General features: G+C 41.6%; 3 protein-coding genes across 4 annotated transcripts in view; 1 reads left to right on the forward strand and 2 right to left on the reverse strand.

Annotated features, from left to right (window-relative positions):
• stx1a (syntaxin 1A (brain)) overlaps positions 1–4,875 on the reverse strand; it is a 53,242-nt gene extending 48,367 nt beyond the window's left edge. The window contains exon 1 of one of the 2 annotated variants that reach the window (XR_004695195.2): positions 4,435–4,875. Coding sequence is in view for 1 of the 2 variants with exons in the window: in XM_035154768.2 (XP_035010659.1) it covers positions 4,435–4,464 (30 nt within the window). In the remaining variant the exon portion in view is untranslated. The remainder of the gene's footprint in view (positions 1–4,434) is intronic. The other variant, XM_035154768.2, reaches the window with a different exon arrangement.
• A 918-nt stretch (positions 4,876–5,793) lies between these two features.
• On the reverse strand, positions 5,794–10,553 carry bud23 (BUD23 rRNA methyltransferase and ribosome maturation factor). The gene is made up of 12 exons (XM_035154770.1): positions 10,355–10,553; positions 10,161–10,198; positions 9,398–9,493; positions 9,071–9,153; positions 8,627–8,723; positions 8,439–8,535; positions 8,293–8,343; positions 8,118–8,203; positions 7,802–7,847; positions 7,657–7,715; positions 6,457–6,546; positions 5,794–6,265 (listed from the first exon to the last, which is right to left on the reverse strand). The coding sequence occupies exons 1-12, from the start codon at positions 10,400–10,402 to the stop codon at positions 6,211–6,213; spliced, it is 846 nt and encodes a 281-aa protein (XP_035010661.1). The 5' UTR covers positions 10,403–10,553; the 3' UTR covers positions 5,794–6,210.
• A 698-nt stretch (positions 10,554–11,251) lies between these two features.
• Positions 11,252–13,772, forward strand: dnajc30b (DnaJ (Hsp40) homolog, subfamily C, member 30b). The gene has a single exon (XM_035155362.2). The coding sequence runs from the start codon at positions 11,329–11,331 to the stop codon at positions 12,505–12,507; it is 1,179 nt and encodes a 392-aa protein (XP_035011253.1). The 5' UTR covers positions 11,252–11,328; the 3' UTR covers positions 12,508–13,772.
• Positions 13,773–14,282: the final 510 nt, after the last annotated feature.

Here is a 14,282-nt window from a genome sequence, read left to right on the forward strand (position 1 = left end):
TCCCCACAACAGATCCCTGAGCTTACAGAGGCCTTTGAACAAGGACAAATAAAACCTCTGACCCTGTACGATCAGTGTTCTCTTCAATAGCAAGCAAAGTGGCTCTTTGTCCTCGCTACTGTTTGTGTCACTGAGGAAATGTCAATAGCCAAGATCAGGTTAAGGACAGAAGAATAAGAGGTAAAGAAATTGCGCAATAAAGAGGAGATGGATGTGAAAGAGGAGGGGTAATGAAAAGATGAATGGAGAACTAAAAGAGCCAAAGACCCACACACGGCCTCTGAGTGTGCCACATCCCTCCTATTAGTTAATGTGTCACTCTAATGCCAAGTTGGTAGTGACACAGGTTAGTGCGCACACACACACACACTGAACCAATACTGACACTGACCAACAAAGCTGCGCAGAGAAAACAGGAGGAAGAGAGGAGCGGAAAAAGTGTAGGGGAGGACAGGAACCCATCTGATAAATCACTGATAGGAAAAGAGCAAAGAGCAATATGGAGGAACTCACCACTACAGAGCCAATCATAGAAAAAAAAAAGTATTTATTAAAGAGACAGAGATGAGAAAAGAGGCAAATATAGTCAATCAAATAGAGAGATTAAAGTAAAATAAAAACAGCTGATAAACCGTCGAGGAGATATTAAAGAGAGACGACCTGTTACAGGTGAAGCGTTCATAACACCTGCCAAAAATAAGTAACTGCAGCAAAACGATAAACAATCACGTCTGATTGGTAACAGTCCTTGTGGGTGTGTGAAATCTGTAAAAGCCACAGCAGCGTGTTTCCCCCTCAGGTTTCAGAGCTCAAGACGGCTGACAAAAGCATCATATCTGCCGCCATCTGTCACTAAATCACATCTGGGCCGACTGGGAGTGATGGGACGAGGGGAGGGGAGGCGAGAGGCCGTACGCCCGTTTTAGTTATTGAGACTGGCAGCTTCAGGCAGCAGGCTAATGAGCTGTTGGGAGAACAGAGTCATGGGCAGGTGTTGAGCTCATAAAGTGGGTTTATGTGCATATGGGCGACGCTGGAGCAGAACCTGCGCCCTCGCACAAATATGAGCAAAACTCAATTTCCTGCCAAAACGACACATGAGCACATGGGTGAGTAAACCTGCAGTGTGACTCTACCAAAACACATGAAAAGACACAGCAGCAGTGAAATCTGCAGGAGCTCAGTTCTCTTCACTTTTGCTGCACCCATGTTTGGTTTGTACATATGAAAATGCAGGCTTATGTCATATCTAATATTTAATTTGACCTGCCTTCATATAAAATAAATATGAAAAGTCTGATCCCAAACCACATTATCTGCCTGTTATAAAAAGTCTGGAATCCAGCATATTGAGAATTGGAGTCCATTTATAGAGCTGCTTTCCGACATGCACCCTACTCCTGATGTACCCAAAGGGGACCGTAAATGACAGTTGTTACCGACAATCGCTTGAGTCTTTCCTGCCAGACCCCCAGTCAAAACTCCAGATAATGTCAGAGTGAGCTCATGTGAGAATACAGTATATTATCTGGAGGATTCACAGCGAGTGAGTAGAAGTGTTGATTATACTGGAAAACAAAAAGAATACAAATATCTCAGGATGAAAAAGAGGTGCCATACATGTAGAAGACGCCTAAGTAGATGTCAACTTGGAAAGACAACGAGATTCGGGAACTTTGGGTGATAAGGGCCGATGTGCTATAAACAAAAACATGTGATTTGTGCAGTGGGAATTACACATCACGTCCCGCCTGCTGAATGCTTTGCCCTGGTACCTCCTCTCATCTGAGATTTTCCTGACGTTGTGAATGTGTCTGAACTACTGCATTATCTAAATGTGAAAGGCAAACTCTAAAGAAAGTCCTGACCCAATTGTCTGAACATTTTCTGGAGTTCATGTCTAAAATGGTTTAAGTGAAATCTCCTATTATGTTTCCAGCTCTTCGCTGATTTGCAACCCAAATGTGACCATCAACAGTGAGCTGGGAGACACAGAATACATCCTGCAGGGATAGCTTTACTTTGAAAGTAGACACGAGTCTTTACGAAGCAACACAACAAAGTCCATCATCCGGTTTATTTCCATTCACTAATGTGCTGCAGGTGTGGTGGCTAGAGAGAGAGCTCAGTTGTCTGTTTCCACTGCCACAACCTCTAGTGCCTCCCGAGGGTATTCAACATATTCCTCAGGCTGAGACCCACGTAGGGCCACATGAATGCAGATTGAGCCACCAGCACGCTAACCTGCACATTCTCCTTACCTCTGCCACTCGCATCTTTGAACTGCTTTTTAGTTTTGCCACTCACAACGGACCACTCTCCTCCTCATGGGAGACCCTACCAAGAGCTGTTTCCCTGGCAACATACCCAGCTCCCCACCATGATAAGGACACACCTCCTGGAGAGGGACAAACCTCATATGTTCTCAAAACAAAGAAAACTATAACATAATGAAGCACCAACTCAGCAACTGCACAGACCTGCCAAAAGAAATTTATTCAAAATGTATAATGACAATATTTCCATAACAGCCGTCAGCTTTTCCCGCTTAAAATTCAGCATGTAAGGAACAATAGCAGCCCAGTGAGGGAATGTGGAAGCAGCGAGATGTGGGTTCATGCCATCAGCTGTAGTGTTCTAGATGACGTCTCAGTAAAGGTTTTCAGACATGAACTTTGGAAAATGTCTTGAAAATGGGGTCTGGTCATTTTAGGAGAAATTAAATATATTAAGATTTGTGCTACTGGTCAGACAAGCAAGATGGTTAAAGATGTGATCTCGGGTCCTTGCTATTTTCCCTATACAGTTGATTTACGATATTTGACGGATGAATCAGTATTAAAAATAATAATTACTTGCAGCTCTAGTCCAGAGCTGCAACACAATCGAACGTGCATCCTACACTGTGCTGTTCAGACCCACAGAAAAATCTCCATGAGCCGTATTAACTTTAGAAGGGGAACAACATTAATCCAGTGCTGATGAGAAATCACACATCTGTGACTTGCAATTTATTTCAATTTTATTTGGTCCCGATTGTCTGAAAATGGTGCAGCTCCACACTAATCCAGCTGCCTTTTCTCAGACGGGAAAGATAAGATCAAGAATCGTAAAAGAAAATAGAATCGGCAGCTGACGTATAATTTCTGTCTGCTCCAACCGCTTGGGCTGAATATTGGTTTGACTGTTTCTCACTGAAGCTGATGAGGAAGATTTAGGCTATTTCTCTGTAGCATGGCAGCCTGGAGACACGCCTCTCCTCCTGAACGAACACACACACGCACACAATTGGCAACGCTGGGTTGTTTCCCTTGAGGCCAATTCATAGCAGGATCTGCCCTGAAAACTGAGGAGTCGTAAATTGTTTCCCCCTCTATGTCCTCAGCTTAACTGCCAATTACCCAGTTCTGACAATGGCCACTTTAACACCACACACACACACACACACACACACACACACACACACACACACACACACACACACACACACACACACACACACAACGAAGGATATTATTCAATCTCCTCTTCCATTAATCTAATCAGTAATGTATCCTCCTGGTCTCATTTTATCCCATAATCTAAGTATGTTATACTGCATATTCGTGATCATTCCAACTGTCACAAGGTTTACATTTAAAATCCAAATAATCCAAGTCTTTATTTTCATTTACAAATGTAGGATTGGAAAAGGTGATTAATTTGTGTCAGGATGAACCCCCTCTTCTCTCTGCACGTGCACAACACAGATGTTGGAAAGGGACAAACCATTGTGCTTGGAGCGGGTAATGATTACATTTTATATATAGAAAGACATCTTAAAAGGTTAAATGGGCGAGCTGGGACCGATTTCCAATCCCACACCAATAGTTCAGCCCAGATCGATCCAACGACACACACACACACACACACACACACACACACACACACACACACACACACACACACACACACACACACACACACACACACACACACACACACACACACACACACACACACACACACAAATTCATTTACTGGTGACATATTTCCTCACTATTAGCAATCTAACGTTCTCTGGATGGGTTTTAAATTCTGAAAAATTACAGAAAACGTGTTCATATTAATAAAATAAAACTGAATGACACTTTAATTCAAGTAAAATGCCATTAAAGGAAAAGTGCGATAGAGAAAAGCTGAGCCCACCTGTAAGCACATAAATCATGTCGGTGGTTATTCAGCGGCAGAAAATGACTTTAACTTGGATTAAACCTGTGGAATCTCTGGGTTTTCGCTCGCGCTCACACGCACGGTGAATCTCAGCAGCTGCTGCCGGTGATAAAAAACCCCGGAGAGTCACAACTGTTGCTCCATCAGCTGCACCTCTGCTTCCTGGACACACACCAATGGAACAACATGCGTCCACGGAGCAGCTGCGTGTTTTCTACTTACGTGTCGAAGTTCTTGCATGCGGTCCTTCATGGTTCCCCGTGTTCCGCTCCTGTTCCTCCGGTCTTCCTCTGGGTGAGAGCGGCGGCGGTGGTGGTGGTGGAGGTGGTGGTGGTGATGGAGCGGCGGGGCGGGAGGATGTGACCGAGCCGGGGAGGCGCGTCTAGCGGCGGCAACTGCTCCTCAGGGATGGCGGCGGGACCACGGGTGACGCGCACTACAGGTGAGGCCTTCCGCCGTTAACCCATCACACACCCGCAACTTCCTCCTCCTCCAATGGACGCTTGTATAAAAAAATTAAAGATGGAAGAAAGTCTTTGTGGAAGTTTGGTGTTTTGTTCCGTTAACGTGGGAGCGTTAGAAAAGTTACCCGGAGACAGACGCTGCAGGAGCGGACACACTGAGGGGGATGTGCTCGTTGATTGAGCGCGTTCACGCTGATATAACGCCCAGGTGCCTTGTGTTGTGTCCAAGCAAACAGCGCCCCCTGTCGGACACACTGTGCGGACTGTGAGGAAGGAGCAATATTGATATAAGATATTTTCCTTTTTAATTTGATTTAAAACGTTTTGCAATGCTTTCCAGGTAAATAACCCAACTCCAAGATATTGATACATACAATTTAAAACAACCCCCATTTTTCTGGCATAATTGAGCAACATCACACAAAAAATATCTGAAATGTTGCAGACTTTAACAGAGAGCACAATCAATATGATGTACGATGACATGCCCTTATTCTTTGTATAATAATTTAAGTTAAAAAATAAAATTGTATCTTTAAATTGCAAATACACCAGTCCATTTTCTTACATTGTTTGATGGTAATTTAGTGAACTTCCTTTAGTCTGAATGTTTTCTCATTATATTAGCTGCAATGTTCTAGAGATAATGAGCACTTATCTATTATTACCTGCCAGGATGTTATTAGGGCCCGAGGCACTGATAGAGCGAGGACCCTATTGGAATTGTGATTTCATTGTCATTTGTTTGTCTGTCTATTTACTCAAAAGCTACTGAACTGGTTTTAATGACATTTTGAGGGGTGGACTCAATAAAGTTTCAAGCAGATCCAGATAAAAAGGCAGATCTGTCTTTAAAATGGGGACGAAGAGCATTTTTCGACATTTTCATAAATTTCTGAAAATGTTGGATGAGATGTACCGGATAAGGGACCTGACCACAATACAGGCAATTTTGCGATGAAGTGGCCAATCAGCCTTAGTGCTCTTCTAGTTGAACATGTACTATATTTGTCATTTTACATGCCCCCTTTACAGGGTGTTTTTTCTATCATAGGATTGTGAGAAACCATGTTGCTCAAATTCTTTTATATTCCAGTAGAAAAAACAATGCAGCAAATTCAATAAAAATCTTCAATCGTTTATTTTTAATTGATGAAATATTATAGATAAAACAATCAACAGTTGACCAGAAATGGAAGATGACATTGCATAATCTATGAGCATTGTTTTAATTCTGTGACTGTGTTGTTCTTGCGTCACCAGACGGCAGCACACGTCTGTTCATGTACTTAATATTCTCCATCCAGCATGAACGTGGAGAGAGCAGTCTTACCAACGTGTGTGAGAAACAATTTCCCAGACACTCGACCAAATATAAAAATAATTGACCATAATAGCATTTCCCTCTCTCCAGTCCACTTGAATTAAAGAGTTGAGAAATTATTAGAGTCCAAACACTCTGTAGCTCCAGAGGTGACTGTGTGTGGGGAGGCACAGACGGGAGCTAATGAGGGCCCAGCCGCATGAGTCACAGCTAGAAATTAGGTCTTCTCTGACGTCCAGTGTATTTAGTGTCGGCTCGAACTTCCCTGCAGGAGACAAATACGCAGCAGAGAGGCGAGGCGTCAGCAAGCATCACAAAACACAAATAATCAGAGGTGATTCAATTAAAACCAAACTTAAATTGCATTATTTAGAACATGAATATTGAGCACAACATAATTAATAAATCAAATTAATTTGTCCCATTAGAGTTTGAAACACAGTCATGCTGACGTACCGTCCCTGTCTCCTCCTCCTCTCCTTCTTCTCCAAGATCCAATCTCGCCCCTTCTTCCCTGATTTGCCCTTCATGTTTTTGAACCGGCATCTTCACAAAGACAAAGTGGAGCTGATTAGGTCATTTAAAATACACAATGTTCTTTATGAGAAATCTCATCCAAAAAAAGGAGAAACTTGAACATCACTATGTGAAAGGGAGGAAAACCGGCCTGACAGGGTTTTTAAATCAGGCAGGACAACGGCCCTTTTTAGATTTCTCTTGGTCTTTTGGCTTCATCAGCACAGGTATAACTGAACCCGCACTTATCATCACCAAGACCTGCTCACTCTCAAAATAAACTGGAATAGTTTCAATAGAGATGTTCCGATAATGATAAGAGCATTAGAAATGCCTCAGTTACTGCTGAAAACATCGGGTCAGGCATCTGCAATTATGCAAATCTTTGTATAGATCCAATTTTTTGTCTTTTAAGAATATTAGTTCAACCAAGATAAAACTGCAATTTTATTTTCCCGGAAATCACTTCTTCTTCTCTGCTCCAAAACAGCAGTTGCTCTGTTCTGACAGTGGCAAGTGCTGTATTTAGAGCAGCGAAGAGGTTTCTGGTACTGTAGAGTTAGCTAAAATGTTAATGTGTTGGCAATGTTTCACAAATTCCAAAATCTCTGTACATTTCAAAAAACAAAACATTCTGTATTCAGTATACTATCGTGCAAGAAGAAATAAAAGGAAATCCTTACATTTGAGAATATGAAATAAGCAAAAATAATAATATTGTTTCAGATCTAAGATTAAATAATACAGAGTCAATCAAAAGAGTATTCAATTAATCCAGTCATTATTCTAATATGTCTATAGATCTATTTTGGCAGGTAAACAATCAATAATTCAGTTAGGAAAGTTTTTTTGTAAATACAATGTCACACTTTAATACACAAAGTCTCTGGCCACAGCTGCAATCTGCATGGAGGCAAAAATACTAGTTCTATTATAGTTGGCCTCGGACTATCTCATCACATTGTACATTTCTGAATAAAACATATCAACCAACAAATACACTTCATATAAACTCTCAAACAACCTCCAAATATGTGAGCAGTTTTTTAAAATCACAGTAATCTGACTACTTCTGGTAATCATGGTATGTCCTGCATATAAACACAGCCAGCGTCTCGCCTGCTTTGTGACTATCATTACCTTTGTCCTGAGTACTGGACCTGGTTTGAAACAGCTTTGTCTGACGCTATTCCCAATCCCTGAGAATGATAGACAAAAAGCAGAGTTATTAAAATCTGGCTAAAACAAATCAAACTGTTCTCAAGATAAGTCCTTTGTTTCTTACTTTGGGAAGGACTCCTGATACTCCAGCAAAAAGACACAAGAAGAACCTGGAAATAAAATGTATGCGTGTATGTGTGAGAGAGACAGAGAGAGAGAAAAACAAGTTAAATGAGGCAAAACATTTTTAATGTGTAATAATTCATTACCAGGCTAATGAGAAACAGTTGAGTCAATATGGATGTTGTTCTGTTCTAATTAGTGTTGTGTTGCCAGTAAACTGGTACTAATTTCCCAGGCTATTAACAAGGGATCAATGCAGAGGGGAGCAGCTCAACGTGTCAAAAAAAAAAAAGCCCCTGCTTCTCATAGATACTGACTTTTTAGCCTTGCTGCTGTTGGGATAGTCCACCACCATTCCTCCACTGAAACCTGCCCTCATGGCCTGCGTCGTGATCAGCTCCAGCTTGAAAGAGGGAAGGAGAACAGAATGTGAGTATGTGAATCAGTATAAAATGTTAGATTTTACATCCACCGCCCACAGTGTATTTTCACCTGCTCTGAGTTCTCGGGATAAAGCTGAAAAACTGCACGTGAGCCTCTTGACTGAAAGACAAAGAGAAGTAAGCAAAGCTGTAAAATATGGGTAATGGATGTTTAAATGTTTGTCTAAGAAGTCAACTTGACTGATAGAAGCTTACCAGAGAAGAGTAGAGAGTACTGAAGAAGGTATAGAGTCTCTTTGGAGGACTGTGTGACTTCTTGTCGGCATTACAGAGCCACTGCAGCGCTGAAATACTGACAGGGAGAAAAGCATTAAGAAAAAACTGAGTCAGATATTTACTTCATGTTTTTTTTTTTTGAAAAGTAAGTATGCTTTGATTTTCACCTGATGCAACCGTCAAAGGTGCCAGGTCGGAAAGGCATCCCCTGGCCCATGTCCCCCAGTAAAAGATCTCCTTCAACTTCTCTGTCCAGTGCAACATCTGTCAAAGGAAGACGTTTACATTTTTATTTCAATTCATAATTACTCAAATGAACATAGCATAAAAAATATTTTTTTATTACTATAAAGTATTTTGTGCCACAGTTAAAAGGTCACTCAGAGTGATAAGCCTCTGATTTAATGTTGAATCTGCCAGAACCATCAAACTTAAACACAGTCTCACTTTTTGTAAAGAAAATCAAAAATAAATAAAAGTATATGAGCCGGGTTTCAATAGAGTTTTCAATTTCAATGTAAGACATTTCAAATATGAACAGCAAGTCGATCGGATGAGAAGTCTTCTGAGAAAATCGGCAGACAGATTTCTTGAATTATGCGTAAACTAACCCAGCATTGCTGTGCTGATGTCGACTCCAACCCAGACGTGTCCCTCCTCTGAGAGGTAGTCTCCACTGAGACCAGAGCCACACCTGAGAGACAGGACAGACAGACCGGATTACTTCACATCACAAATACAAGATGACAGTTATTCTGAATATTCTGAGGAATTATGTTAAAACTTTAAAAAGTGGTGTGTGACACACATTTACAATCATTCAAATAGAGCTATGTGATGCTATTTATATTCATTTTATCAGAAACCTGGCATTAGAATGTGAATTTGTCTAATTCAGATGAACAGTGCAGTCCATGTAAACAGTCAGCGTGACCCACCCCACATCGAGCAGGAAGCACGGCTCTCCCTCTGGCAGGTTCAACAGCTCCACCGCTCTCTCTGACATCTGGGTCTGGATCTCAATCATTCGAGAGCTGTGAAGCAACTACATCGTTTACGGGACTTCTTGAAATGTAGAGACATTCTTACATGAAGGAATACAACATTTACACGTGACAAAGACAGTAAACAGTCACACACACACTAGTAACAAAGTACAAGTTTATGGAACTTTACATTTATATTTATAATACACTACAACTTAGAGACAAATATAGTACTTGTATTATTCAAACATTAGTTACTATGCAACTTCTGATTAGTAGTATGATAAGATAAAATTAGAATTTTGTGGTCCTGGAGGACATTCATATGCTACCCAGTAAGTAGTTGATACTAGTCTAGCTTCATTACCTGCAAACAAGTAATAGTTACATTCCAGCAAAAAAAACTTCTTATTCTGAAATGGGACATTCAACATAATAAAAATAGTATTTTTACTTGTGTTTATGCTTTTACTTGTCACAGAGTATTTTCTACACAGAGATACTGCTACTTTTACTTAAGCTCTGACACACCCACACACATTTATCTTCTCTCTCTCTTTATAAATTAATGTTTTAGGGACTTACTCTAACACTAACCAAACCCACTAGTTGCCAAACCCTTAACCACTGACCCAAAACCCAGCTTCTATGTACACTGGTAGCCAATACGACAGAAACACACACACACACTGAAGACTGTAACACGCAGACTCACTTCTGGGAGTACTTCTTTGCCTCGGCTTCATTGTAGAACTGTGGAGACGTGAGCACATTATTAGGACCCGGACACACTGCTCAGTAACACTGCTGCTAACTTCACTCAGCAGTTAGAAGGTCTTTAAACATCCCCAAACACTGCAGCGGAAGCTAAACGTTAGCCTAGCAGCTACAACACAGCTCGAGACTCACCAGATCTGGAGGAGCTGAGTGTTCAGGCCGTCGACAGCTGGACGCCATGTTTCTCCTTGTGTGTGGTTGTGTGTCGGTATCTGATTGTGAAGAATTAGTTTTGTAATTTCAGGTTATAACCCTGCGGAGTGTTATGGAGGCAGAGACTCAGTCCACACGTGAAGACGCTACTTCGACGAGTCAAATAAAAGCAACGCTGTGTAAATAAACGCCTATATCGCCACCTGCTGTTGTATCCTGTGAACTACATAACAATCTACTTGCTACTACTTCAACTACTACTACCATCATTATACTTATACTTATTCTGCTACTACTGCTAATAATAATAATAATAAGAAGAAGAAGAAGAAGAAGAAGAAGAAGAAGAAGAAGAAGAAGAAGAAAGAAATGTAGAGCATTTTTCAAAACTCAGAGGGCTTTCAACTAAATAATCAGTAAATATTTCAATATAAACTTAAGACCAATTCCAGATGACACTATGAGATTAAAAGGTGTACTTGTGTTTCATGGCCATTGTTAAGCTGCATACTGTAATTTAATTAAACCTGATTCTTTAAAAAGAAATAAAATATCTTTATCAACATTTTTTATCTTAATTGTTTGATTCTGTTGTCTTTTTCCTTAGTAGCTAAACACGAAAATCTTAATTTTTTCAAATGATTGAGATAATTGTCCCATAACCGAGGTGAGCACACAAAAACTTATTTTTAAAAAATCATTTAATTTGTACAAAAACAAGATGCCCATTAGTAAACTAAAAAAAGCTTTTAGAGACTCAGTGGTAAAGTTTAGTGGGAAAAAAAGATTTATTATACAAGAAATCTACACGTAACATTTTTCCTGTGAAATGATTGGTCGACTGAAAGTACTTCCTGTAAACATTGACGCTTACTGGTTGCTCCTCGAATGACGTCGCCGGATGCTGCAGCTGTTTTTCCGGCCTGGTCCCCTATGGTCCGTTCTCGGTGAAAATGGCAGAGGTCGGACTGAAGCTGGGCGGCGGAGTTTACCGACTGTCCGCCCTGAGGAGCAGCCACAGACGACCCGTGATCACCGGCGAAGGCCCCGGATCTCTGCTGGTGAACTGCACCGTCAGTGAGAGCCGGGTGAAGGGGGAGTCAGACCGGGATCCACGTGAGGATCAGCCGGTGTCAGAGAGCAGAGCTGCACAACTCAGATCAGAGAGAGTACACAGAGGGAGAAGAAGTCAACAGCAACAGGTTTACAGACGTTTGCTCTGCCCAATGTCCTTAGAGCTGGATTCATCACGTTTTGTTGGGTTTGTTCATACATTAGTGAGGGTCCAGGCTCAGAAATCAAGCCTGTACCACCCTGCAGGACCACTTCCTCTCCTGCAGGAGAAGCTGCTGCCCTGTAGGATGACACCCTGGTCCAGAGGAGCGGTCTCCACCCGCCCTGACACCTTCAGGTCTCATCAGCAGCTCCGAGCTCTCTGCACTGTCATCTTCATCCTGGCGGAGCAGGAATCAGAGAGGCCGGGCTGTGCACAGAGACTGAGACGACTGAAACTACAACCTGACCCATGCACAGCAACTAGGAGCTACAGCTGGAGGAGTGACAGGAGCTTCAAGGATGCTCCTCTGCACAGAAGCAGGACGGCCTATTACGATATCCTCAAAGTGACCCCTGGTGCCACGCAGTCCCAGATCAAGACGGCCTACTACAAGCAGTCCTTTATTAACCACCCCGACAAGAACCAGGGGAACAAGGAGGCTTCCCAGCGCTTCTCTGAGATCAGCGAGGCTTACACCGTGCTGGGCAACATCAGCCTGAGGATGAAGTACGACCGGGGCTTCCTGAACCAGGCAGATGTCCAAAGTGCAGGGAGGCCGTCGTTCAAAGAGGCCGCGAGCAGATCCACTGCCTCCTCGCAGCAGAGGCCTCAAGACACAGCCAGAAGGTTCTCCCAGGCCAGAGGGAAGACCATGTTTGATTTCGACGCCTTTTATCAGGCTCACTACGGCGAGCAGCTGCAGAGAGAGAGGGAGATGAGAGCCAGGAAGGAGCGCATGCAGGAGCAGCAGAGGCAGAATCTGGGCAGGTGGAGGCAGGGGAAGATGATGGAGATAAGTGTGGTGATGCTACTGGCACTGGCAGGGTTGATATTTGTGAATCTCAGCAGGCCCTGAAATAGAAGCAGCGAGCGCACGTGGCCCTCTGGGGTTACATGTTACGACTCCGGGGGGAAGAGATGGAGGGGGCTACCTCTGACTGTTTTGCTTGTGTTGCACAGTTTCTGACAGTGGAAGAGGATTATGTTGCAGGAGGAAGTGAAGGCTGGCTCTGAAGCTAGTCTCTCACAAAACGTATCGCAACAAGTTCAGTGTATTAAAGTTCTTAGTGTTAAAAATTCAGGTGCCGACTTGAACACAAACAGGTTTTCCTACTGTAATCATTCCTCCTGTTCACACCGGCCATTAGGAGATCCCCTCCTGATGTTAATTTGCAGCAAATATGATGCTGCAGCAGTTTGTGTTGGACAAATCAACTGGTTCAAAGTCTTTTCGTTAAATACAAAATTGTTTTAATATGTCCACTGAAGCTCAGTATGTAAACAACCCAGGGGGAAAAAAAAGAATGACTGTGACTTTCAAAGTTATCATTTGATGTTTCTAACACAGGCCGCCGAAGCCCCCTACAGCTGTCAGATAAACATAGTTGCACAGAATAATGACTGTGGATTGTATCTTCCATCACTTACATACAAATGGATAGGATAAAAAAAGTGTTAACACATAAACACCTACCCAGAAACGTATAATAAATTTAAAAAACAGAAAATATAACTAGAAATTGGAAATATGCAGATCACATAGCAAGATGTAAAATTATTTATTCCTGTGTTGATTTTGAGCATGTAGCTCTTTTTCAAATGCACCCTGTGGATTTTATATTTCATTGCTTTCCAACATTTTATTATAAAACTGGTAAACACTTGCCCCCATGCTGGAACCTCTGCTGGAGAAAACCTGCATATGTAAAAAGTCAACTACTGTTCTAAGAGTTGTTAAGGTGTTATGTAAACCCTTTGATTCATTTACTTTGATTAACAGGTGACAAGTGATAAATCTGAAGCTCAACGTCTTTCTTGGAAGCTTCAATCTGTTCATCCAAACACTGAACAAGGATGAGAAGAATTAACTTTGCATGCTGGACAGCGCACAATACCTCCTCACACTGGTTCTTCAATGTAGACAGTTACTTTGAACTGAAGATTGTGTGCTATTTATAAATTAAACAACACTTTGGTACTTAACTACCTGTAGAAAGATGCCAATCAATGTATGTAATGTACATACAGGATGCCACATCATGTCTGATATGTTATTAGAAATGTTTATTTTGTCCTACAGAAACTGTATTTGAGCAGATATAATAAAATTTATTTATTTTTCTTCGTTTTAATGTTTATTTATCAGTGATCATAGTAAATATGCAATTACTTAGCCTTTTTTAAGTGTTATAAACTGACCTCTAGAGGGCGTCTGTGTTCATTCAAATGATGTCTAAGTCACAAATGAAGGCTTGGGGGGGGCCTTGGTGATGCTGATGCATGTTCAGGGCGTCTCATTCAGCTGCTGATAGATTAACACAGGTTATTTTTGTCCACTTTCTCTGAAAACCTGACAATTGAGACCAGGTCGATATGGGATCAGTTGTCAATTCAAGTAAAACACTTTATACTTTTATCTTTTAATCTGATTCACTGGCTGTCAGATACATTTAAAACGGTTCAAAGTGTGTTTGCAATATGGCCTAATTATGGGACATAACCTGACTGCTTTATTAAACACAACCTAAAACAGTAGAAAACTAATGTTTCACACTTCAGTCAAAATGAAGTAATAGAAAGAAAAGTTTATCCCTGCAAAGCGACAATTATGAGTTTTTAATCTCCAACATT

This window comes from Hippoglossus stenolepis, chromosome 4 (genome assembly GCF_022539355.2).
Source record: "Hippoglossus stenolepis isolate QCI-W04-F060 chromosome 4, HSTE1.2, whole genome shotgun sequence".
Taxonomy (NCBI): domain Eukaryota; kingdom Metazoa; phylum Chordata; class Actinopteri; order Pleuronectiformes; family Pleuronectidae; genus Hippoglossus; species Hippoglossus stenolepis.